Source organism: Chaetura pelagica, unplaced genomic scaffold (assembly GCF_000747805.2).
Source record: "Chaetura pelagica isolate M959 unplaced genomic scaffold, ChaPel_1.0 scaffold248, whole genome shotgun sequence".
In the NCBI taxonomy this organism is placed as follows: Eukaryota; Metazoa; Chordata; class Aves; order Apodiformes; family Apodidae; genus Chaetura; species Chaetura pelagica.
The window spans coordinates 1,931,078-1,955,133 of NW_009954309.1; the positions used below are offsets into that span (position 1 = coordinate 1,931,078).

The window sequence follows — 24,056 nt, forward strand, 5'->3', positions numbered from 1 at the left end:
GGAATGCCAGGAGTGGCAGACAACAGCTTAGAAGTTCAAACTCATTTGTAAAAACTAGGAGTTGGCTATTCTAAAAATCTGATTCTTTCCTTCAACCATCCTTTCAGAACAGATTTACTTTTCTTGGAAAAGATGTAATTATTCTGGCAGAACAGTGAAATTTCTGCATGTTAGTGCACAAGGTATTTTTCTTCCCCTCCATGTGCCATAATCTAGCAGAACTTCAAAGTAAGATATTTTAACAGAGCATACATATGTGTGGGTTAGGCAGATGTTTTCAAAGTTGTATTGTTGTTCAATAATGCACTTACAATTATAAAGTGTATTCCCACTAAAAGCAACTCCAAGAGCTTCCACAGGGAAGATATTAGTCAACTGTTCTCCCCTCTTATCCAGCAGCAGAACTGATTGCTTAATAAAGCTGCAAAGCAAACCAAATGTATCCCAGAGATCTTTATCCCATCGTACAGACTGTGCTCTTGAGGACTCCGTTCCAATTTATATGCAATGTTTGTGTTATTTCACAGAACAACACCTTTGATATTTCCACAGAACTTATGCCCTTACACAACTGTGAGAACTCCAGGGCTGTGCAGGAGTCATGACAGAGCTGTCATCACCAGGGCACAGCCCAAACAAACCCTCACAGCACCAGCTCACCTGGCAGCTCTGCCCCTTGGGAACACCAGCAGCTCCCACATGCTCAAACCCAGAGTATAACAAATTACCTCTCCCTCAACTAAACTCTATCAGGTCCATCTGACCACACACACCCTTCCACTTCACTGTGATAACATCAGATTCACCTTCAACATGGTTCCTGTATCCCAACCTTTACTCCCCAATCCAGGCTGTGCAAAGCATTTGATTGCACCCTACATGCCAACTGCAATTAAAGGGAACCACTGCTGCTGGTGTCCAAGATGTGGCTGTAGGTTTTTGTTGTTATCTTGGGTCGAGGTTTTTTGGGAAGTTGGATGGTTTTTTGGGTTCTTTCGGGTTTTTCGTTCTTCAGTGTTTTGGGTTTGTTGGGGCTTTTACTCACTGTCTATTTTGTTATTAAACTGACAGATGAAGCTTCATCATCAACCTTGTCATTACTTGTCCCCAAGTATGATTTGTATTTAACTATCAGTAGTAACATCAACTATCAATCTAGAACTTCAAAAGCCTTTTTCATGAAAACCAACTTTCCTTCTGGCTTAACCCTCACATTTGCAGTTATATCCAACTCCTTGTGATTCTGCAATTTTATTTTTCTTTAGGCAGAACTCAAATTTTTAGCAACTTAAATTCTACAAGACTTTGCAATTAATTAAAAAGTAAATTAGGAAAAAAAACCCATAAAAACATATTTATTACTAAGTGTTTGCCACTGGGCATTTAATAAAGCCACAGATTACTTTTTAAATATCCATGATGAAGCCCAAAAGCTTTATTAAATATCTAATAAAAATGCTACAAAATAAAAATTCCAAGGCTTAATCCCATGGATAATATTAAATATTGCACAAGAATAAAGATGAAAAGCAAAGCTATAAATGTAAAAATACAGTCTTTTGGACATGTAAAATTGGAAAATAAGATGATATTTTCATGTTTACAATTTTATGAAGGCTTATTGAAATGGGAACATTATTCCTATTTCTTTACCAAGGAGCCAGATTAAACATGACCATTATTATTTAAAACTATATTTTCCAATTTAAAAACTTCCTACTTTGAGGTTCTGCAACTTGATTATCAACAGAAACCAAGAAAAGCAAAAAAATGTAGCTGCAACTTTTCAAAATAACCTAGTTCTTTGATGCAGATTTCAGTTCAGTGACCAAATTTCTGTGTAGATTAACTGTTATTTAAAGAATATGAGCATATTCTACACCTGGTAACAGTACTGTTTCTAATATAGTTACAATACAATTACTTAGCCCTTATCTGTCAAATTACAGCCACCACTTCAATATTCGTGATACCAACTTTAAACTGGTGTGTTATTCTTGATTATTCCACCAGATCTATAGAACATAGAAAGTAAACATTGAAAGGCTAAGAGACCTGGGGCTGTTTAGTCTTGAGAAGACTGAGAAGGGACCTGATTAATGTCTATAAATATTACAGGGTGGGTGTCAAGAATGGGCCAGTCTCTTTTCAGTGGTGCCTGTGATAGGATGAGCGGAAATGGCACCAAGTGACAACACAGGAAGTTCCACCTCAACATGAGGAAAAACTACTTTACTGTGAGGGTCACAGAGCCCTGGGACAGGCTGCCCAGAGAGGCTGTGGAGTCTCCATCTCTGGAGACTTTCAAGACCCATCTGGATGTGTTCCTGTGTGCCCTGAGTGTTCTTGCTGCAGCAGGAGGGTTGGAATTGATGATCTCCAGAGGTCCCTTCAAATCCCTATGATTTGGTGATTCTGTGAGATAGATTAATAGCTAGAAAAGCTATCCTATACAGCCCTTGAGAGGGTAGGGACATCTGCTGAGGTCTAAGAACAGACTGACCTCAATGTGCCAACTCAGTGATTTGATGAAAGAATGGCCAATTTTCCTGCAATAGCAGAGCCCCAGCACAGTCCACAAACGCTGGAGAAGAAGTGGAACATACTGCAGTTAACTCATGATAACTTATCTATGTCTGTCAGCATTTGGAATGAAGACAGGAAGGAAGGAAGGAAGGAAAGGAAAGAAAACCTTGTTTTCAGGTTAGAATGGGAATTTGAAGTGGAGGTAATGGGATTAAACTATTTGCCTAAGAACAATAAACCAGAAATGAAACACTGAATGGACTTACAATCCCATAGATAAACAAAAATCTTTTAAAATTACTTTTAACAAAAAAAGGGAAAATAAATGCTTCTCTTCCCTACATCTCAAAAAGGACCCCTTTTGCTATAGAACATTCTTGGCCCCCAAAACATTTGCTGTCAAAAGCTGGTATTTCAGCAGCTTTATAGCTAGGGATAAAAGTAAATTAACTTTTTGTTCTGACAGAAGTTACTCTATTTTAGTCTGGTACAAATACAGATATAGTTCATATAATATAGTTTAGTTTGGTACTGAATAGATCAATATTTTCTCCTTGTGCTCTGCTACCTTGCTTCATTTTTAAGACCCTCAGTAAGGATCTTCTCACTTCATTTTAGCTACCCAGACACATAGGCAGATTCTAAAGACTTTTTTTTTTAAGATATATACCATTTGATTTTTCTGTATCATCCTTAAATTAAGAAGCATGAAACACAGCTTTATGAAGGTGACAGAGTAAGGTTGTGAAGATTTTCTGCTCATACTGATTTTGCACATTTTAAGGAAAAAAGTAAGCAAAGCAGTGTCTGGGGGCTGAACAACATCCAACATATTACAGAAGGAAAGAGCCTCAGTAATCAAATGGGACTTTCTTTAATATATTCCTTTTGCCACCACAGTAGACACTCCGTGTCTCAAAGGAAAAAAGAACAGATATCTCAAATGCTTAAGGGCAGGTTCTATATTAATGCTTTAGTTCAGATTAGAAATGTGCTTTTGGAGCAAATTCACTGATCATCCCCACTTACTGCTCCTTGGTGCATATGACAGAGCTGCCTTAGAACATATTAAATTCATTCCTTTTGGCCAGGATCAAACCAGATGTGCTCCAAGTACCAACTGGGCATCCTGTCCACAGTAGCAGACATTAGTCAGCATGAAATAAAACTCTCCAAAATGCTTGTCAAGGCCAATGCTGGGTCCTCAACACAAAGGTGTCGGTGTTTCACCCTCTGTAGATCTGCTGGCTTTACACCACACCACTTTATATTAACACAGACAGAGTAAACTGTGCAAGGAAACCTTCAGCTCTTCCTACAAGGCACATACCACCTTTCAAGATAGAAACCCATGGCCCTCAAACATCTGTTGCACCAAAGCACTGTTTTATTTTGTGCTAAAGAGGTCTAATGGTATCATGAAACCTGGAAAGATGACTGCTGCAACAGGATCAGGAAAAATTCAGCTGATGCTTTAAAAGTAAATGCATTTAATTTTAATTATATGCACTTTTCAGGCAAGAAAAACATTAATGTGATTTTTTTTTCAATGACAGAGCAAAGGTAACAGTAGTCAAATCTTTGGAGCACAAGTAATGTCAGATGTGTGTTGCTATATAATTAGTTTTGTGTGGATGATAGTATGAGAATCATACAGAAATTGCAGAAGAACGATCAAAAGGAAAAGACCTGTGGTTGTGTCTGTGAAAACTGAACTACTTCTCTCCACTGCTTACCCCAGTGAACAGGAACATAACCAGAAGTATTGAAGAAAAGCAGTTTTCCCCCTGACACTATTCACTTGACCTTCCAGTTGAGTAACTTCTACAAGTGATCTATGCACCAAGGAGAAACAGCAGTATGCTGTTAGTAGATTCTCTTCTGTTAGGTTCAAAACCAAGCTTGTTTTGGGCACTAAGCTGCCAATATCCAAAAAGAGAAAAGTAGCAGTCCCTTCCAAATACTCTCTACTATTGAATTTTACCTCCTGCAAGTACTAAAGAGTTTCAGGAGCAGTTACTCATTTTCACCACTGAAGACAGTTAAATCTTGCAATAATTGGAAGAAGAAACAGACAGGACGTTTCAAGGACACTGAGATTAAAGTCCAGTCTAACCTACTAGAAGAGAGAGTGCCTGCATAAGGAGACAAAACACGTATTTCTGACATTTTCTGCTTACAAGTCATCTCATGCAGGACTCTGGCAGGAACAAAGACAACATTCTCCAACACCCCTTCCCTAGTGACAAGGGGATGCTATCTGCATCTTCCCTCTCCCCTTTCCTGAAGCTTCTTGCAAATAAGATGCTGTATCTTCACTTGTTGCATTTAGTTAAGTAGTTCTGCACATAACAACTTCTCCCAAGCCATTTAACACAGCAGTCTTATCAGCAAGAGCCAGCTTTGGCTCTGTAAGGAAAAAAATCAGGTTACATTCAATTAGTTCAAATGTATCCCCTTTAAATTGAAGAGCACTGACTTGATAATTTCGTCAGCGTGAAAGTATTTCACAAACACAACTGTGTCCATGGATCCACGTATGATACAATTTTTATGTATTTACTTTAGCTGCTCAGAAGTGCTCTAGACAGTGAAGCTTTTTCTCATTTGAAACATTTCCTCTATCAAAAAAAAAAAAAAGCCAAAGGAACCAACTCAAATGTTTGTACCGCCAAGTAAATTTCACATTTCTTCTGTAAATAATTAATTCACACCTTAATCACTCTATTTTCTGCAACTAAGTGTCAGATAAAGACCATTGTACCAGGAGTTCATTTTGCATCTTCCTGCCTCCAACCACACAGCACAGAGACTAGGGCTGACTCAACCAGTGAGAGTCTGAACAACATCAAACAGTAAAGAGATCTGCGCTGCTCTTCTGACTTTTCTTTCCCCCCATCTTTTGAAGTGGAGCAGAAACTACTTCTTAAATCAACACAACCTGAAATGTATTTACAGTCCTGAAAAACAACTTCAAATAGAAACGCCAGCTTCTAGAATGACAAGATGCTACAAACGAACCCCTTTGTATGAAAAACATTGCAACAAATTTCAAGAGCAAGAGCAGATGTTATTCGTGCCCTCTGAGTCTAGATCATAAATTGATTAAACAGATTTTATTGTTTGGGTTTCTCACTGAAGTGGCAGCTGCAGCATCTCTTTTAAAAATAACTCCAGCATCCCATTTTTCCATCTAGATCAGAGTTTCACTGACATTAATTTCCTAAGCATACCCACTCAAAACCTTATTTTTTTCATAATACAAAACACTCTTCTGTTGAACTAAATCTATTGGGAAGTCATTAACAAACACTGACTTACAACCTATTTTCCCAGAGCCCTTACACTTCAAAAAATGAAGGTAACATTCTTACCTATCTTGGTCTGAATTTCAGCAAGCTAGAAAGAAGAGCTGAGAACGGCAGAAAATAATAAACACTAGGAACATTTTCAGCACTTCTGTATTACTGTGTCATATGCTACGTGGCTACAATTATTTCTCAGGAACCTGTTAGCAAGTTCATAGTTTTATTTAGGCATACTTTAATTTAATGTAAAGATCCTATTATCCAAGATTTAAAACAAGTGATAGGCAAACTCAGTGGCTCACGACAGGAATCACCCAGAGGAGGCCTTAAAGGGATACTTAGCTTAACAGAGAACCTGCTGTCAGCATCATGCAGGTCACTAAAGTACTCAAGCACATCGTGACAAGAACTCCGGGCGTATCGCAATTCTTTGACCACACTACATTCTTAATGATACCCATCAATATTTTGATGATGAAATTAAAGAGTGGCAGCATAAGCAAGAGGACAACAAAACATTCATCATCTCCTAATCACAAGTCATAAGGGAAAATAGGTATCAGTTCCCCCAGACACTCAAGAAAGCCACGACGTCATACAAAGTTGAGGGGTGCCACCATTCTGCCTGGGGATGCCCTAAAAATGAATTTGCATTTCAGTTCTCTAATCGTTTGCAATTTTCTTCCTGTTTGCTATGGATTTCTGCAATATCAAAAGCACTGAAGTTTTCCAGACTCCCGTTGTAAGAAATATTTGAATGGGTTTACTTACGCATTAGGTTGTAAATGTGCTTTTCTGCAACATGTTCCGTAAACAGCTTTATAAGGTCATCTTTTAAGTCTCTGTTAAGCTTGGTTTCTATGTAAAATTTATTCTGGAAAATAAGACAGAAGTTTTCCAGGTTGGTTTTTTCATAACAGCAAATAAAGCAAACTTACCTATTCTCTGAATAAAAACAGTTCAAAATTTAAAAACTGTAAATCGTCAGCACAGCTCTCCACTGGTGTGGTTCATTGATAATGTCAGAGGACAGATGTTCAAAATCTACTGTGGAAAAAAGTGATATACACAAACATATACAAAACTGAGCTACATTAAAATTTTACTCAAGTAACTCATGAGTAACTCATGAGTTATTTGAGGGTCCCTACACCTATTGTACTATTTGGTGTTATTCCTCAGTTCTCAGCCTGCAATCAATAGCAAGGTGTGGGTTTAAAATGCTGGAAAAAAGGAATTGCTTTAAGGTAATTCTCCTGTCATTACAACACTGACACAAATGTAAAAACAACTGAATTAATCTGGACATCTTGTGTAAAAGAGTTAACCTGATGCATTAATAGCAAATCAATTTAATCAAAAAGGACGTACTGGAACACTTATCCGAGAGATTTACTAGGGAAAGGGATATCTTAAGGGAGAAAAGTTTCTCCACACTTCAAATCACATTAATCTCCTGGGTGCTAAAGCATTTAACATAACTGGAACAAACCCTCAGATCACTATTACAGCAATCTTCACATTTTTCTGAGACCCATTCTCTTGGCCATTACCAAAACTATACACATCCCACAATGAACTGTTCATGCAGAAACCACTTAAATTTTCCAGGCAAGCATTCAGCAGCATTTATCTCCCCTTAATGAAAACTGAACCTGTTAGAACAGAAGCTGCATATACAGCCCCTTTTTGAAAGTTTGGATTTGCTGCAGTGACAAACAACAATCTTAAAAAGATTTTTCTAATATTTAGTAACTTTCTGTTGTCAGTCCCCTCCCTGATGCTGTCCTACCTGTAGAGGTTTTATCAAGGGTTGTTACCTAGTTGTTTCCCCCTCACCTGGGCCTGTTCTTTGGACAGAAATTAGGGGAAAGGCCCTTAATCTGTCATATTTTTGGTCACTGGGAATTGCCATTGCAGCCAGAAGTCACAGCAACTGAAGACACACATCTTCTAGGGAGTGTTAAGCTACGCACCACATATAGTCATTCACCGGACCTAAGTTCCTAAACTGTTTCCACCTTGAGTTCCCTGACCACACCACCCACTGGTGCAACACACAGGAGTGACCAGAGTGACCATCTCCACACCAGCCTGCTGACCTGAAACAAACCTGACAATGTCAAACTACTGATTCCTACAAGCTGACAAGATGAAATGCACCTGGCTAAAGAAATAACTTACTCTGTTCCCTTTCCAGCCTCCAGACCTTCTTACATTAAAAGCAGTTGGCAACAACATGTGCAAACTGTGATGATTTCCTTTGTTCAAGAGTTGGAAAGCCTACACCTGAATTTTGGAACTCGAAAAGCAACAAAAAAATCCAAACAGCTTCAAGAAGAGTTACAACACAGCACTTATCCATAGAATAGCTGTAAAATTCTATTCACATTTGCTCACTTGGAGACACCTTTCCACATAAATGTTACATTTGCATGGATTTAAATAGAGGATGAAAAAACAGCCAACACTTAATTTCAAATCTACAGTGCTGAAATGAGATGGCAGAAGAGCTGTTGTCACCTTCCCTGTTCTCATTAGTGGAAAACCAGGAAGATTTTCTGTACAAGGTTTCAGTACCTAGACTATACCTAAAGGTCTAAGTGACAGATGAAAAGTAAGCAGAGATCAATACCTGACAAAGTCTTCCACAAACCACCATATTATAAAACAATCCGGCAAATATTAAGACACAATTATGCCAATATTATTAAAAGGAGAGCAATAAATACTTGAAAGAGAAAACACAGTATATAAGAGCACTAACCATCTCATCCACATCTAAATACTCACCTCTATTTGTGTACAGACACACACAAATGCCCTCTAGCTGATAAGCAATGAAGTGCAACACCACGCAGTAAGAGCAGTACTATTTTAGAGGCAATAAAATATTCCTAATTATCCAAAACCACACTGCTCACAAATGTCAAGCTCATTTCATGCCAGAAGGTAACAGATTTTCAGCTTCATCTGTAATTATAATTAACAATTGAGATTCTATTATTAAAAAAGTATACAATCTAAATTTTATCTGTTAGAGGGACAACTCTGCAAAGCACAAACAGCCCAGGAGGTTCCTAGAGTGTGTTGATGACAACTTCCTTTTCCAAGTAATCAAGTAACCAACAAGGAGAGGTGCTATCCTCGACCTTGTTGAACAAGACCAGACTGAGAACTGACCCCTGGGGGACACCACTAGTTACAGGCCTCCAACTTGACCCTGCTCCATTAATCACAACCCTCTGAGTTCTGTCACACAGCCAGCTCTGTGTAAAGAGCAATAAGAAAAGCTTCTATAGGTCTGCTGGGGATAAAAGGACAACCAAGAAAAATGCAGGCCCTCTCCTCAAGGAAACAGGAGACCTAGGCATGCAGGATATTGAGAAGGCTGAGGTCCTCAGTGACTTCTTTGCATCAGTCTGCCCTGGCACATGCTCCAGCCTCATCGCAAAGGCCACAGCAGGTGAAAGCAGGGACTGGGAGAATGAAGCAACTGCCACTGTAGGAGAAGAAAAGGTTCATGACCATCTAAAGAATGTGAAGGTGCACAAGCCTATGGGACCTGATGGGATTCACCCACAGGTCCTGAGGGAGCTGGTGGATGCAGTTGCTAAGCCTCTGTCCATCATATCTGAGAGGTCATGGCAGTCTGGTCAGGTTCCAGCTGATTGGAAAGAGAGGAAACATAGCCTCAGTATTAAAAAAGGGAAAAAAGGAAGACCAGGGGAACTACAGGTCAGTCAGTCTCACCTCTGTGCCTGGCAAAATCATGGAACAGATCCTCCTGGAAAATCTGCTAAGGCACAATAAGGAGGTGAGGGGTGACAGCTAATATGGCTTCACTAAGGGCAAGTGATGCCTGACCAGTTTGGTGGCCTTCTATGACAAGACTACAGAGATGGTGGATGGTGGCAGAGCAACTGACATCATCAATCCAGATTTGTGCAAGGCATCTGACACTGTTCCACACAACATCCTGGTCTCCAAATTGACAAGACATGGATTTGACAGATGGACCACTAGGTGGATAAGTAATTGGCTGGATGGCCACACCCAGAGAGTTGTGATCAAGGGTGGTGTCCAAGTGAAGGCAAGCGAGGACTGGTGTTCCTCAGGGGTCAGTATTGGGAACAGTGCTACTTAACTTCTTTGTTGGAGGTATGGACAGTGGGATTGAGTGTATCCTCAGCAAGTTTGCTGATGATACCAAGCTGTGTGGAGGACACCCTAGAGGGAATGGATGCCACCCGAGGGACCCTGATAGGCTGGAGAAGTGGGCCAGTGCCAACTTCATGAAGTTCAACAAGGCCAAGTGCAGGATCCTGCATCTGGGTCAGCACAACCTCAGGCACAAATACATTCTAGAGGTCAGTTCCAAGGAAAATGACTTGGAGGTGGTAGCAGATGACAAGCTTAACATGAGCCACCAATGTGCTCTGGAGCCTAGAGGACCAACCACATCCTGGGCTGCATCAAAAGAAGTGTGGCCAGCAGGGCCAGGGAGGTGATTCTGCCCTTCTACTTGGCTCTGGTGAGACCCCACCTGGAGTGCTGTGTACAGTTCTGGGGCCCTCAGCACAGGAAAGATATAGACCTGTTGGAGAGGCTACAGAGAAGGGCCACAAAGATGAGCAGAGGGCTGGAGCAGCTCTGCTATAAAAACAGGCTGAAGGAGTTGGGGCTGTTCAGCCCCATCTCCAGAATGAGTCTTCTCTCTCCAGAGAAGACTCCAGGGAGACCTTAGAGCACCTTCCAGTACCTGAAGGGGCTCCAGGAAAGCTGGGGAGGGACATTTCACCAGAGAGGGAAGTGATAGGACATGGGGTAATGGTTTTAAACTGAATGAGGGGAGATTTATGTTGGACATCAGGAAGAAATTCTTCACCACGAGGGCAGTAAGGTGCTGGAATAGGTTGCCCAGGAAGGTTTTCAAAGCCCCCTCCTCCCTGGAGGTGTTGAAGGGCAGGTTGGATGAGGCTTGTGCAGCCTGGTCTGGTGGGAGGTATCTCTCCCCATGGCAGGGAGGTTGGAACCTGATGATCTTTAAGGTCCCTTCCAACCTTCACCATTCTATGATTCTATGAAATTATTTATTTTTTAATTGGAAATGTCATTTTTATTCATTTGTGTGTGCAATGTACTGTGATACGTACAACCTGTAAGCAGCCATACAACCTCATTTAGATTTACAAAGCAAACAGTTATTTTGGAATTATTCATAATGTTTTGGAATAAAGGACTGTGTGCTAAGCTGACTTCCAGCCTAATTTGCTTTATCTGCTGTTATGTGCTGAATGGAACTTCTGAAAGCTTACACCCACAGAATTTTGCAGGGATAAAAGTGGACCTCAGTGCTCTCTTGAAAAGTCCACTGCAGCAGCAGCATAAGACTGAAAAAAAAAAAAATCCATCAAAACCACTAGTAAAAGAAAGGGGAAAAAATAAAACCTCCTAGCAAAAGAAGGAAAAAGAAAACTCCCTCAGTTGCAAAGGCACACCCTCTCAACCATCACTCAGGATGAACTTTCACACACACATTGGTCACCACAGGCAAGCAGGTGAAGAAAACACCTTCCCTGCATTCCCACACAAGGATATGGGTTGGTACATATCAGGAAAAAGAAGTGCTGCTGTTGATATCAAAACGCACAGGACTAAGCCTAAGGCAATGCCTTTTTTGGCCACCAAGGGACAAGTACTCCAGTTGTATACAAAACATGTAGGTTTTCCTTGGCTTCTTAGATGTTTTTAAAGTATTTAAATGCATATTGATAAGCAGCAATAAAATTATCCTTTCAGGAAAAAGCTTCTCAATGCAATTCAACAGCCTTGGGAACCCCTGATTAAAGCAGACACACCCCTATCACAAAAGTAAAGGCCTGCCTGCCACCTCTGACAAAAAGGCAAAGTTTAATAACTTAGTCCACTTAAAGATACATTGAAAGTATCTATTAAAGTAACTGCAAAGCTGTAATTTAGACTGTAGAATAATTAGACTTTCACCTCTTGCAATTGTTTTTTTATTGTATTTTCTTGTCTAAACAAAGGAAACTGCTGTGGCATGAAAGAAAACCTGATTAAATGCTACAGGGTAAAATTGCAAGAGTGACTGTTCATATAAGTACTTTCAAAGGCATCCAGAAAAAAAACTGAGAAGAAAACATTTTTCAGCCTGACTTCTCTAGCGATATTTCCACTTCGTGCATAACACTGATTGATAAATTATTTCAGAGAAAAAGTATGAGACTCAATTTGACATTAGCCTTCAAAAGCAGCTATATAGCTGAGCCAAATCAGCGCTGTGTTTGGCAGCAAGAGGAACTCACAAGTCACTAACTCAATCCTAATTTGAATTAGTCACTTCAATGAGGAAGTGTTTGCAGGAACAGTTTTACCACTTGAACAAAGCATCAGTCATGCTTTAAAGAAGCTGCTCCTTTAAAATGACAGAGTAATTCTACTTTCCTTTGTTCTCAAAAGAAGAAAAAAAAACAACATTTAACTATTCATTTTCCAGGTCTGTTTGTTACTCATTAACCACTTTTCTTATGTCCAGATAACAGTCTCATAATCTAAAAAAGGGATACAGAGCACTCCTTGTGTAAAGATACAAACACCACATCACAACTAGGTATAACAATACTGAAATTTATTCAGCAATAATATAAACAATGCTTATGATATAAAGCTTGGTCATATAAATAAAGCTTATAATGATAAAACCTGTTTTGATAATGAAGATCTTTTTATTTTAGTGACTTCAGTCCCAATTGTTAAGGACAGCTTTTGACCTCTGAGATGGAAGAACCCTGTGGCAGATCTTAGCATTCAATAAATATCCAGTTGTGAATGGATATTAAATTATAAAATTTATTAAACACCTGCCTGCAATAAACAAGTCAATGACACACAGGAGAAAAAACTGCTAGAATCTAAAACCAGCTGAATGGAATAGGGGGAAAAAGTCTCCTATTTTTTATAGCAACACATCTATATAGTGACACTGCTGAAAGACTGTAGCAAATTACCTGGCTTCAGGTGCATTCACTGAAACACTGGACATTCTTATAAAACATACTACTTCCCAAACCCTCAGAAGCTACCACCAGTAAGAATAATTTTGAAGAGTGAAATTTATTTAATCTAAACCAGTCTATTTTTTTTTATTATTTTTCTTTCCCAATGAGTATTTCATATTTTTTTTCCAATTTCTAAGTGGTGCCTGTGCAACAATGGTTTCTGGGAAAAGGACAATTTTTAAGCTTAAGTTATTCGTTATTATAGAGAAAACAATAAAAAATCTTGGCCCTTTAACAAAAAACAATGCAAATTATAAACTTGCATTTTAGAAATACAGAAGGCTTAATAAACTACAAAATCAGCATAATCAGCCCTTAGAGCCAATGATTTCTGAACCCCTGCAAGTGTGCTATGAACAGAAGTTTGTCTTCAACCAGTCAAGGCTATAAATTGCTTTATCAAGTGACTCAGACATTCCCAAAAGACATTTTTTTTCTGTCTTGTCTGATTCTGTGGAATTTTAAAGCAAGAAACAACCACCTTCATAACCTGCCCAAACTGCCAGGCCAACATGTAACAAGCCAATAAATTATCACTGTTCAAGAAGATATAAATAATGACCTGAGAAGGCTTTTTTCCAATGAAAATAGAAACCATCCCCCTCCACTCCCAGGAAAGAAATGTTAGGGCAGAAACCAATTGCAGAACTCTGCTTTTAAAAGCATGGTTTCCCCTTCCTCTCCCCAGAACCTGGTCAGTGCTGCTATGCAGGTGGCAAAACCAGGCATAAATCATAAGTTCTACAAGTTAAAAATCATTATAGCAGCACTTTATCCTTTTCATTTTCAGTCATCATCTTGTATATGGACATATTTTATTTGAAAATAATTTTCTAAAACTTACCATATATATGAAAAGAGGCACAATGCTCTGCAATGCTCCCATATACTGTCCAAGAGCTACGTTAAATCTTTCAATATAGAGATCTGGAGGGCTGGCCTGCAAGAAACCGTAAAAGTCAGGTTGTAATTTGAACAAGAGGAAGATCTGGAACAGCATGGGCTATGCTTTCATAGCAAACTCAAAAAAACTACCAAGTATTCAATACACTAAGTCCACACAAAGCAAGCCACACATCATTCCCGAGTTTCTACACTAACTCCCTCCAGTAAAAACAGTTTTCTTCAGTAACTGGTTCTTGCCCGGGACTATGTGTCAGTGCCCAGCAAAAGGTCCATTGAGCAAGAAATACAGCATGTCTGTAACAAACTAGCATTTTGCACTGGGAAATAAACACACTTATTAAAGACTAGACCTTCGTATTGAAAGACTTATCTGTCACACCTAGAATCCATAACCAAATTCCCAGAAGTGCACTGGTGTGTGTGCTCTGACCCCTCTGTGGGCTTTTACTCCAAGACAGCAGAGCAGAGTGGCATTAAGCTGCTGCTTTGCATCGGAGCTGGCAGTGGCACATCCTCCAGCTCCTGGGAACGCTGTCCTTCACAGAGGAAACATTTGATTTTAGCTGAGTCACCTAAGGCAAGAATTCAGGAGGCTGAGTTGGAGGGACTACAAAGTAGTGTCTTCAGACAGAGCTCCACATCTAGTGTCCTGCACTCCAGATGAAAATCTGCTGCAGAGCTCCAACATGCAACATGACCTTGTAGCCCCAAGAAAAACTTTGCTACACAAAACAACAGGCCTTGTAGAGCCCCCAGTGACAGCACTGCTCTCTTCTGTGTACAACACCATCTTTGCCAAAGAAGGAAATAAGCAAGCTAAAAAGATCTGTTCTGCAGCAAGCTAAGTGAAACTGAAAAGGGAAGCAGAAAAATGGGAAAGACTAACCATTCTTTTTTTTAATATATATATTTCTTTAGAGGGATGTGGGGGAACTGCACTCAGGAGTGCACTCACACTCTCAGGAATGGAAGTGGAGCTGGGGTAACATGTTCCTCCACTATCCCTCTCTCTATCCCAACCCACCCACATACAGAGCTCTGTCTCTGTGGCCCAGCTCCTCCTGCTTTCCCTGCTATGGCCATTCCAGAGGACGAGGTGGGCAGCTGCCAAGTTCCTCCTATTCATACACACACCCAACCAAACACACAACCCAACACACCCAACGACCAGGTGCTGCTGGGTAACAAGAAGCAAAACTTCTCTTCCTTTGCACCATTTTCCTCTCTGACAGCACCAAGCCAGAACACAATAGAAAACCCAGCAATGACTGGGACCTTGTAGGAAAACAAGCTCCAATATATTTCTAAAGCCCAAGTGTCCGTGGAGTGAGGAAGGCTCAAGACCAGCTACACCTCAACCACCTTATCGAAACTGAAAGCTGTTATCTGTACACAGCAGATTTTCCAGCCTTTGTATGGACATTCACCAAGGCCCCAAAAAGAACAGTTAAAATTTATGTTGCCTTTTTGCTCTATTAAGTACTCTAAATTCATAAAAGGTTTTGGCTGTTTCTTCCTTTAAACTTGCTTCTTTTGCCTCCCTCCTTATTATGGTTAATGAACACGTGGGTAATTTTCACAGCAAACACCAGTAAAGAGCAGACATTTCAGAAAGGAAAGTAAAACTGGCAAAGGAATAAAGGGAGTTATTCCATATGCTATTGCCAAAGGTTATATATTGTTATTCCTCATTTTGATCACAAGTTTTTAATCTTATTGCAGATGCAGTTCTCAGGGGTGGCCAAACAAATTTTAGTACAAAATGCCAACAATGTATGAAAGTGGCTCTGAACTCCAAGGACTCCCTTTCATATGTAGTTAAATATATAATTTGTTGCAAATAACATGCAATGAAATCTGCATTTCTAAGCAGCATGTATTCCTGCTTCACTCCTTTTTAACCTCAACTTTGAATATGGTTATACTCTCTGATTCGTAAAGACCTGGTATACAGATTCTAAGATTAAAGAAAAAGGAAAATATTACTTCAAAGAACATGCCAGACAAAAGGAGACCACAGCCTGACACGGGGCACCACTCCTCCCTCACTGACAGTTTCTACTTTTCATTTTAAAAAAACACCAGAGACAGAAGTTGTCAGGAGAGTATGTGATTTAACCCCATGAACAGGCTCTCAGCAGTGGCATACAGCCATTCTGCCACTCTTTACAAGGGACATTAAGAATTGGTGTGTTTTTCCTCCACAGAAGATGAAAACTCTGCTACCCTATGTCACACTGAGAGCTGGTTTAAAAGGGAACAATAACTGCACACTCAGCTGTCACCCGAGAACAACCTCAAGAGTCCTTTAATGGAAAGATACGTAGAAGCTGTTCACCATCACCTTGCAACTAAGTGAAAACTGCTCTAGGTCAAGACCAAAAAGCTAAGAAAAGCCCTGACAGCTTGAGAGGAAGTGCTCAGTAGTGTCAGGCAAAACTTAACCTCACATCTGCAAACTCAGAGTATTAACTGCTTATCAGCATGAGATGTTACCTTTTAGTTTTACTCTCCTGATCACGCTTCATGTCAAGCCTCAATAGTAAAGACACTACAAGGAAAGCACAAACTGACTCTTCCTGCTTTCAAAAATTTTTTTTAAAAAAATAAATAAAATAAAATTATTGCTTGACTTTTAAGCTAATGAAAAACCCAAGCCAAAGAGAAACCACTAATACTGTTTTCACAGCTCATGTATGAATCATCATAATCTGTGTGGGGAAAACAGAACCATCTGTTTTCTGTTCATTAGCAAGTTGCTGTATGGCTGCTTAAAACTGCCAGACTAAAATCAGTTACTTGAGCACAAGAACTTCTTCCATATCTCTACAGTCATATTAATAAGACAGCAACTGGAGTAGGACTAACTTTATATAAAATACATTAACTTTATAAACTAAAAAGCAGTATGTGGCACCACATTCATGAGTAAATAGATGCTGCTAAGATTTTTTCTATTAAATGGCCATCATTAGAGTGGAACTTGCATTTAAAATCTAGATTTATTCAGCTATAGCTATTATTAAAGAAAAAACAAACAAAACTATTTAAACTGACATTTTTCATTCTTGGTCCTAGTCCAGAAAATATACAACATACATTCAGCTTTGTTAATTACTAGGAGAGGGGTAGAATCAAGCATGACATTTACTTCTTACAAACCCCCAGAAAATATTAAGTCTTTAAATGCACTCTTATCTTACCTGAGGGATGTATTACAGAAGCTATTCAAACAAAGAAAAATATATTGCTAGCTTAAGTTTTTGCAGGAAAGAAAACAACCCCTTGTTCTTTCACTCTCTGTTCTTGATACTATCAAAATGCCAATTCAGCTGGTTTTTTGTTGAGGGTTTTTTGGTGTTTTTTTTTAAGATAACTCTGTATCTTAAATCCTTTTCTACAGCTTAAATCCTTTCCTACATTTGCTCTCATCTACCACTCATAGGGTTAAGACCAGTTTTCCAGTAGCAACTATATAGTGCATCTGTGCACAGAAGAACTGAACATTGGGTCAGGCTTGTAAAATTCTGACACAGCTCTCTTGGCTTAACATCTTCAGCTTGGTTTTGAGTTGACTACTACTCAGCATAAAATACTATGACTGCTGTTAAAAGCAGATGTTAAAGACATTATTTAATCTTCTTAAACACCACAGTGGACATCTCAGCATCAAGAGGCAAGAAAACACATTTGAGAACAGATGACATGTAAGACAGACATCAAACAAAACAAGCAACTAGAGACCCAGTGCACTAAATCACCCTTCCCTTATTTGAAATCTAATATCTAGGCATTTCAATGAACTTGTGGGCAAGAAACTGTATACATTAAAAATATGTGGGTTTTCTTACCTCGAAAACCAGTTTGGATATCATTCTTTGACTAAACATATGAAACCAGAAGACACGCTGCTGGCTCAAAACCACTCAGAAATGGCTCACAAGAAACAGAGACAACAGTTCTTTGCTTGAGGAACACAAAGTTCATCTGTTTATGACTAGTTGTCTGGCACAATCAGCAATATATTTAGTAAAGCTTACAGCCCTATGTTGAACAGGCAGTTCTATTTTCCTGGGAACATGCTCACTGCCAAAATGCCAGCATACATGCTGCAGCATCTCTCCCACGCTTGCCAAGTGAAAAGGGAGAATGATTATGACTACATAAACTAACCTGCTATTCGTGTACGTGGTCTGAACATTTTAAACCAGTTTTTGTTCTTTCTCAAGAAAACCTGGTTTACTTTGCCTTGCAGACAGTTTCTGTGATGCCCAGGTCTATATCACTAGAGAAGTGTGCTATTAGAACTTCTTACAAAAAACAGACATCAAGCCAACGTACAATTAATTCCAAGACTGAGTTTGTCTTCCTAATCAAGTCTGGACTCCAAACTGTTCAAAGCTGCACAGCATCATGACACTCTCCTACAGTTGTCTCAGAGCAGGGTAGCAGATGTAGCCCATGTTTCAATTTCTATTCCACACACTTGGAAAACAAAACATTGTACCTAAGGACCATCAAAATTCTGTTTAATAGAAAAAAATCTTTAGAACTGTTTCCCTCTAGTAAATACATATTCATTTGTGCCATACTTACTTTTATCTTTCTGTAATTCTATCAGTGTATTCTATCAGGTATTCTGCCAGCACTCATAGTGTGGCAAGGAGCCAAAAATGACTGCAGGAATGGAAGCTTTTTCAAAAAGCTTAAGGCAAGGATGTTTTTCTCAAGTTACCTTGCTCATGACAGTCATTTTCTATGGCAATTCTGGCAAAATGGTGACCCCTACACATACATCAAGTAAAAAGCCATATTTTTTATGTCCACAAACAAAGACACACATATTTCTAACACTTCCAGTTTCTCCCATCTGAGCTGTAATACTGAGCATTCATCTGGTCTGACTCAATTCAGTGTGACTCACAGCAGTAAAGGCTTGTTTCACACAGTATTAGGCAACGTTCAGCAAAACCAATGGATAAATGCCTATGGCAATGGATGTTTGAATTCTTTTTCCTTCTAAATATTATGGACCAGATAAATGGCCAGTCTGAGTCCCCTCTTTAAAAAAACAAACAAACAAAACACAAAAAAAAAACACACACAAAAAAGAAAACCATCAGATTGTTGATAGTAACAGATCATGCAGTTGTAAGAAGCACTAGTGATTTAACACATTTATTAAGAACAGAATTAGCAGATGCAACTTCTCAATTTCCATTTTCTACTTCTATTTCTGATCTCTTCTACTGGCAGAAGATAGAGGAGGCATTTGCTTTCTAACTAAGTGTTTGAGAAACTATTGTAACTATTGAAATTATTTCAGAGAATCAGCTAATTTCAAATTAGATAGTTAATTTCAGTATTATTTCCATGCTACAAGAGAGAAGACACGGATAGAGAAGAAGGCAGGCTGCTTCTCAGCTGGCCAGCAAGTCAGACAATGTCCATACACTGTAAGAAGAATGGGCTTCTTCATGTCGACGTAGTATGTAACCTGGCCTCCCATAAATACATTACTAAAGTCTACTCATAACTTCATTAGCAATCTGACTTACTAATTTTACACAAAAAACAACCACTTGTTCAAAGTTCAATTTTACAGACCAGCGTAACTGTCCAGTCCCAACAGAGCAGGACGTAAAGGTAATGTAACCATCAGTTTACTTTGGGAGCAAAGCAAGATATACCCACAAAACATTTTGGGGTAAAATTACCTAAAAGCATAAATATCCACGAATGCTATGAGGTGATATCCAGTACATAACTCTGCCCACAGTCAGAAACAGTTTATTAGTTCCTCAAAGCACGACTTGGATGCATTTTTTCACCACCCTAACTATATGCACAGCTCACAAGGTAAATTTAACAAGCCACTTAAACTTTGCACTTTTACCCCTGTAATCAGGGGGAATACTGGAAGGTCCACACTGTTTATAAAAGACAAATAGAGAGGTTCAGAACCTAATCTGAGGCTTGGAGTAAGGCACCTGTATTTATCAGATTAATGCTTCAGAAAGAGTTGGGGCAGCAAACTACCAGCTCCTCACCTTGGGATGGCAAAGAGGACAAGTGGAAGGTAAACATGAGACAGAAAGGAAGAAAGGAAAAGGCAAGGAAGGAACAGGTTGTCCACAACAGAGTGCTGATATATTTTTAAGAACAGATGGCAACTGACAGCGACGTGACAGAAGACACCCAGTTTCTAGAGACTTGGCAGTCCTCAAACTAGCGGAATGGCTGTTGCAATCACCTGATGCATATTCTTCCCAGAAAACAAAAGGTAAGAAGATATTTTCATACTGCACTGACTGGTTCCAGAGCTGTCAAGACAAAGGGCTGAGAAGCTCTCAGAATGAATATGAGGCAGGAAAGCTTCTGGCATTGCACAGTGAAGACCCTACATCTGCAGGTCCAGGGAGCCACACAGAAGCCACGCAAATTATCTACCAACACAGCAATGACTGCTCAGTTCAGTCATGTCTATGATTAAAAAAATACACACAAATACACACATATCTCAAAACATAATAGATGAGAAAAACCCCAAGCCCTCTGGAATGTTCAAGAGCCTAAGTATGCTATCAGTAATTGGATCTAATTTAATCCAAAATGCTTTCAGGCTGATGGAATTTAAGCAAGAAATTCTGGGGCTTTAGCTCTACCACTTCTGTTTGATTTAAAACAGAAACAATGCAAGCAAATCAGTATTTAATACTCAGAGAAAGACTGATTCTTACTGAATTCACTGAACATAAAAATTAGTTAGTGAATTCAACTCTTCCTTCTCAAGACAAGAAAAAACAACACACACAAACAAAAAACAACAGATCTTTTTTTCTATTCCTTCTAAATAAAAAGAGGGTGCAACACAACAAAGTTTTTCTTTTCAGCTCAGTCATTTCCTGTAGGACTTCTTGAGATTTTGCTAACCAGAAAGAAAATATTTCACTGAACTTGCACAAAAAACCCCATCTTTTGTTATGAGCCAGCTCAATGCCCATGCACATCTTGATTGTCAGTGCCTAAAGTACTTCCCAGTGCCTTTTGCTGAAGGTATACTTAATGGGCACAGTAATTGATTTTGAATGACTTTATCAGAGTGCATAAGAATAAGGTAAGCCAGAAACACCAGTACCTAATGCAAATATATTTTATTCATTTTAAACAGATGTGTTTAATTTGAAAGCCTATGGCTGTGTATCCACCCTGCCTCATACACCTGAATGACTCAGCATGTACCCACAAAAACAACTATCATTATTTTAAGCCACAACATAATCAACTGTGTTTCCAAATAAAGCACCTTGGAAAAATCATGTGTGCTACAGGCTTCACAGACCTCAAGGCAACAGGAAACATTCGTGTTTTCTGCAGCCATCCTTCTATTGCCTTTTTTTTTTTTTTTTTTTTTTTAAGCACCCCAAATCCAAATTTCTGATCAACTCAAGAATTAGAGAAATTTAGTTCTCAATTACTGGAAGCTCCATATGTCAAAACAGTCTTCCTAATTCAGAGAAACTGGTCAGACACTGATTACAAGCAAGGAAGACAATCCTTGCTCAGAGCATTTCCATAACTGAAACAGCCTGAAGAGAGGATCATTTACTTACACATATAGCAAGCAGGGAGCTAGAAATGTCTCCACATATAGGAGGCTCCATATCAAAGAGCTGATGGTCTGATAAAAAGCAATTTACATCATCTAAATGTATAACTACTCAGCAGGCAATTTCCACTACTTTTCACCCAAAGCATAACATGCAGGGATTCCACAATGCCTCTGCCACCACGGAAATCTGGGGGCTTTTAGGTGAAAACCTCTGAAGCAGACCTTTGGGAGTGTATGTGGTGACAAACACCAGTCCCACAAAGGTCTTACAGTCTGGAAGAGCAGAAGCCATGCAGGGGATGACAAAGGATTGTGTGCATGCCCCTGTGTGACCATGGGCTCCTGCGTGGCAGCAGCTGAGACACCAAGTACCCACTGCTCTGCTGTCTTCAGCTGAGGGCTAAGCACAGAGCTGGGGGAAAAACAAAATACAGGGAATTTCTGCAGTGAATGCCATGCAGAAAGAAGATAAAGCCCAATAAGGCTAGAACCATGCAAGAGCAAGCCTGCCCAGTCCTTTGAGATGCTCCTACTTTTACCATTTGACATCTGATAGTTTTACTGCTGCTGCCGAGTGGTTCTTGTAGGAAACATCTTCCTCTGGCATGCTGGTTACACACAGATACTCTGCAATCCACCTGCATTAAACTGTTGCACTCCTGGGCAAAGAAGTTGCTCAGCTTGTCCAGATTAAGACACGCTGCATTCACCTCCCATTTCAGTTTTCATCATCATCTGCTTTCTGACACAAACCAACATTCCGGCTTATACTGGGCTACATTTGCATCTCTGCACATAAAAAGAAAAATAATTCTCTTGCATCAAGCTACACCTTGCCAATTAGACAGAACTCTACAATTAGATTAAGTATTGTTGGCAGGTGGAATGAGTTTATGTCAGAGAAAGCAAAACACCACATATTGTGCATTAAAAGGATTTAAATATATAGGTGTTTTTTTACTGTGAGCCTGTGTGAACCAGAACCTTCCAAGTGACCAACATTTACAAAGTAATCTATTATTGCTGGGGTAAAGATCCAGTATATTTTCAACATAAAAGCAAATGACTGTCAGCAGTAAGATTAGAGTATTAAGATCAAAAAAGCATCAGGATAAGAAGATATATTGCTGTAATTTTTTAAGAGTAAATTTCACAAGCGCAGTTATAACAGTTTCTTTACAGAGTTTGAGTTTTACTTCCAGCAGCTCAAAAATACAAAAAATACCATCCAAATCCAGAGTCAGGTTCGTGTCAAACAAAACTCACATAATACACTCAAAGATGGTATCATGTTATATCACAGCCCTCTTGCCACCTGCCACAATGTGTGTCTGACCTACGTAAGGAAACTTTTGCAAGACAAAGATTGCATTAAATAGTTGTCTCGATTACTCTTTCAACAGCTGATGTCCAGAAGGCAGCCTCAGTTTTAGGCAGAAGCATTTAATGCACATATATGCTAAAGTCAACTTTAAAAGTAGCTGCCTCAGTCAGTTTTGGAACTTTGGAGGGAATGATCAAGGACTAGCACAGAGTAGGTAGAATTTGGGGTATTCCCAAATTCAAAACAAAGTAATGAAGTACACTGCCATGGGATGTACCAGAACTGGCCAAACCTGTACAGCTGCAATGATTTGTCGTTCTCACAAGCAGAAATAAAATGCCCAGGCTGCACCAGCTCAGCAGAAGCAAGGGAAGGCTTTAGTTTAAACGCTGTGTCCATCTAACCAGTTTTTACAGAATAGTGAGACTGTCATCCCACACAAGGAATAAGGAAATTGTAAAAGAGAAAAGAAGCTAAGAACTTAGCTCAAGACAACCTCGTTATTTTATAGTCTAAGAGTGCCTCAAAGACCATGCCCATTAAACGCAAGGTGATTATTTTTCTTTACAAGGAAAGCAACAAGGGGGAAAAGAATGAAACAAGAAGGACATCAGGGTAATCACAGTACTATGTATTTGGAAGGGAATGCACACTTAGCAAGAAGTACCTAATAGAGTTAAAACGCATTAAAACTGCTTTTGGCTGACAAAATCTAGTTATCAATTGCTAGGCTAGAAGCACTGAAGGAGCTGCTGTAGTTTTGGGTTCCTCTACTTGATGCACTACAAGTCAGTACAGAACTCAAAAATAAGTCACAGAGCAAAAAAAAGCTGGAGGGAAATAAGATTCTTGCTGCTACAGCAATGACAATTTCAAGAACATGTTGATATTCTAGCCTAAAAGAAATTTTCAACAAACAACACACATGAAAACAAACATGGATGCACAAACAAGATGCAGAGAAGGATAGGGATATACAAACTGTATTGGCACTGCTGTAAGCCACTGACATCTAGAGATGGGCAAGAAAAATGCAGATTGAACTGTAGGACAAAACTTTCACATGCAATAATTCCTAATTTATTCTTCACAATTTGTATTTATTTCATTTCATTTTTTTCCTTTAGATTTTCTCTTTTGTGCTGCTTGTGTTACACAAGGACTACAAAGAGTTAATGTAGATTATCACAGCAATGGCAGACATCCATGTCATGTACTCAGATGACATCTGACCGAAGCATTTACACCCTAGATGATACTGTAGATTTCCTGTTCTCTACTCTTTGATTCTGTATTAC

At 39.2% G+C, this 24,056-nt stretch overlaps 1 protein-coding gene across 1 annotated transcript in view; it reads right to left on the reverse strand.

The window, feature by feature from the left end:
• Window positions 1–24,056, reverse strand: part of CACUL1 (CDK2-associated, cullin domain 1) — a 39,686-nt gene that overhangs the window by 10,621 nt on the left and 5,009 nt on the right. The window contains exons 3-4 of the mRNA XM_010003966.1: window positions 13,761–13,856; window positions 6,606–6,708 (exon numbers count right to left, since the gene is read on the reverse strand). Of these exons, the coding sequence (XP_010002268.1) occupies window positions 6,606–6,708; window positions 13,761–13,856 (199 nt within the window). The remainder of the gene's footprint in view (window positions 1–6,605; window positions 6,709–13,760; window positions 13,857–24,056) is intronic.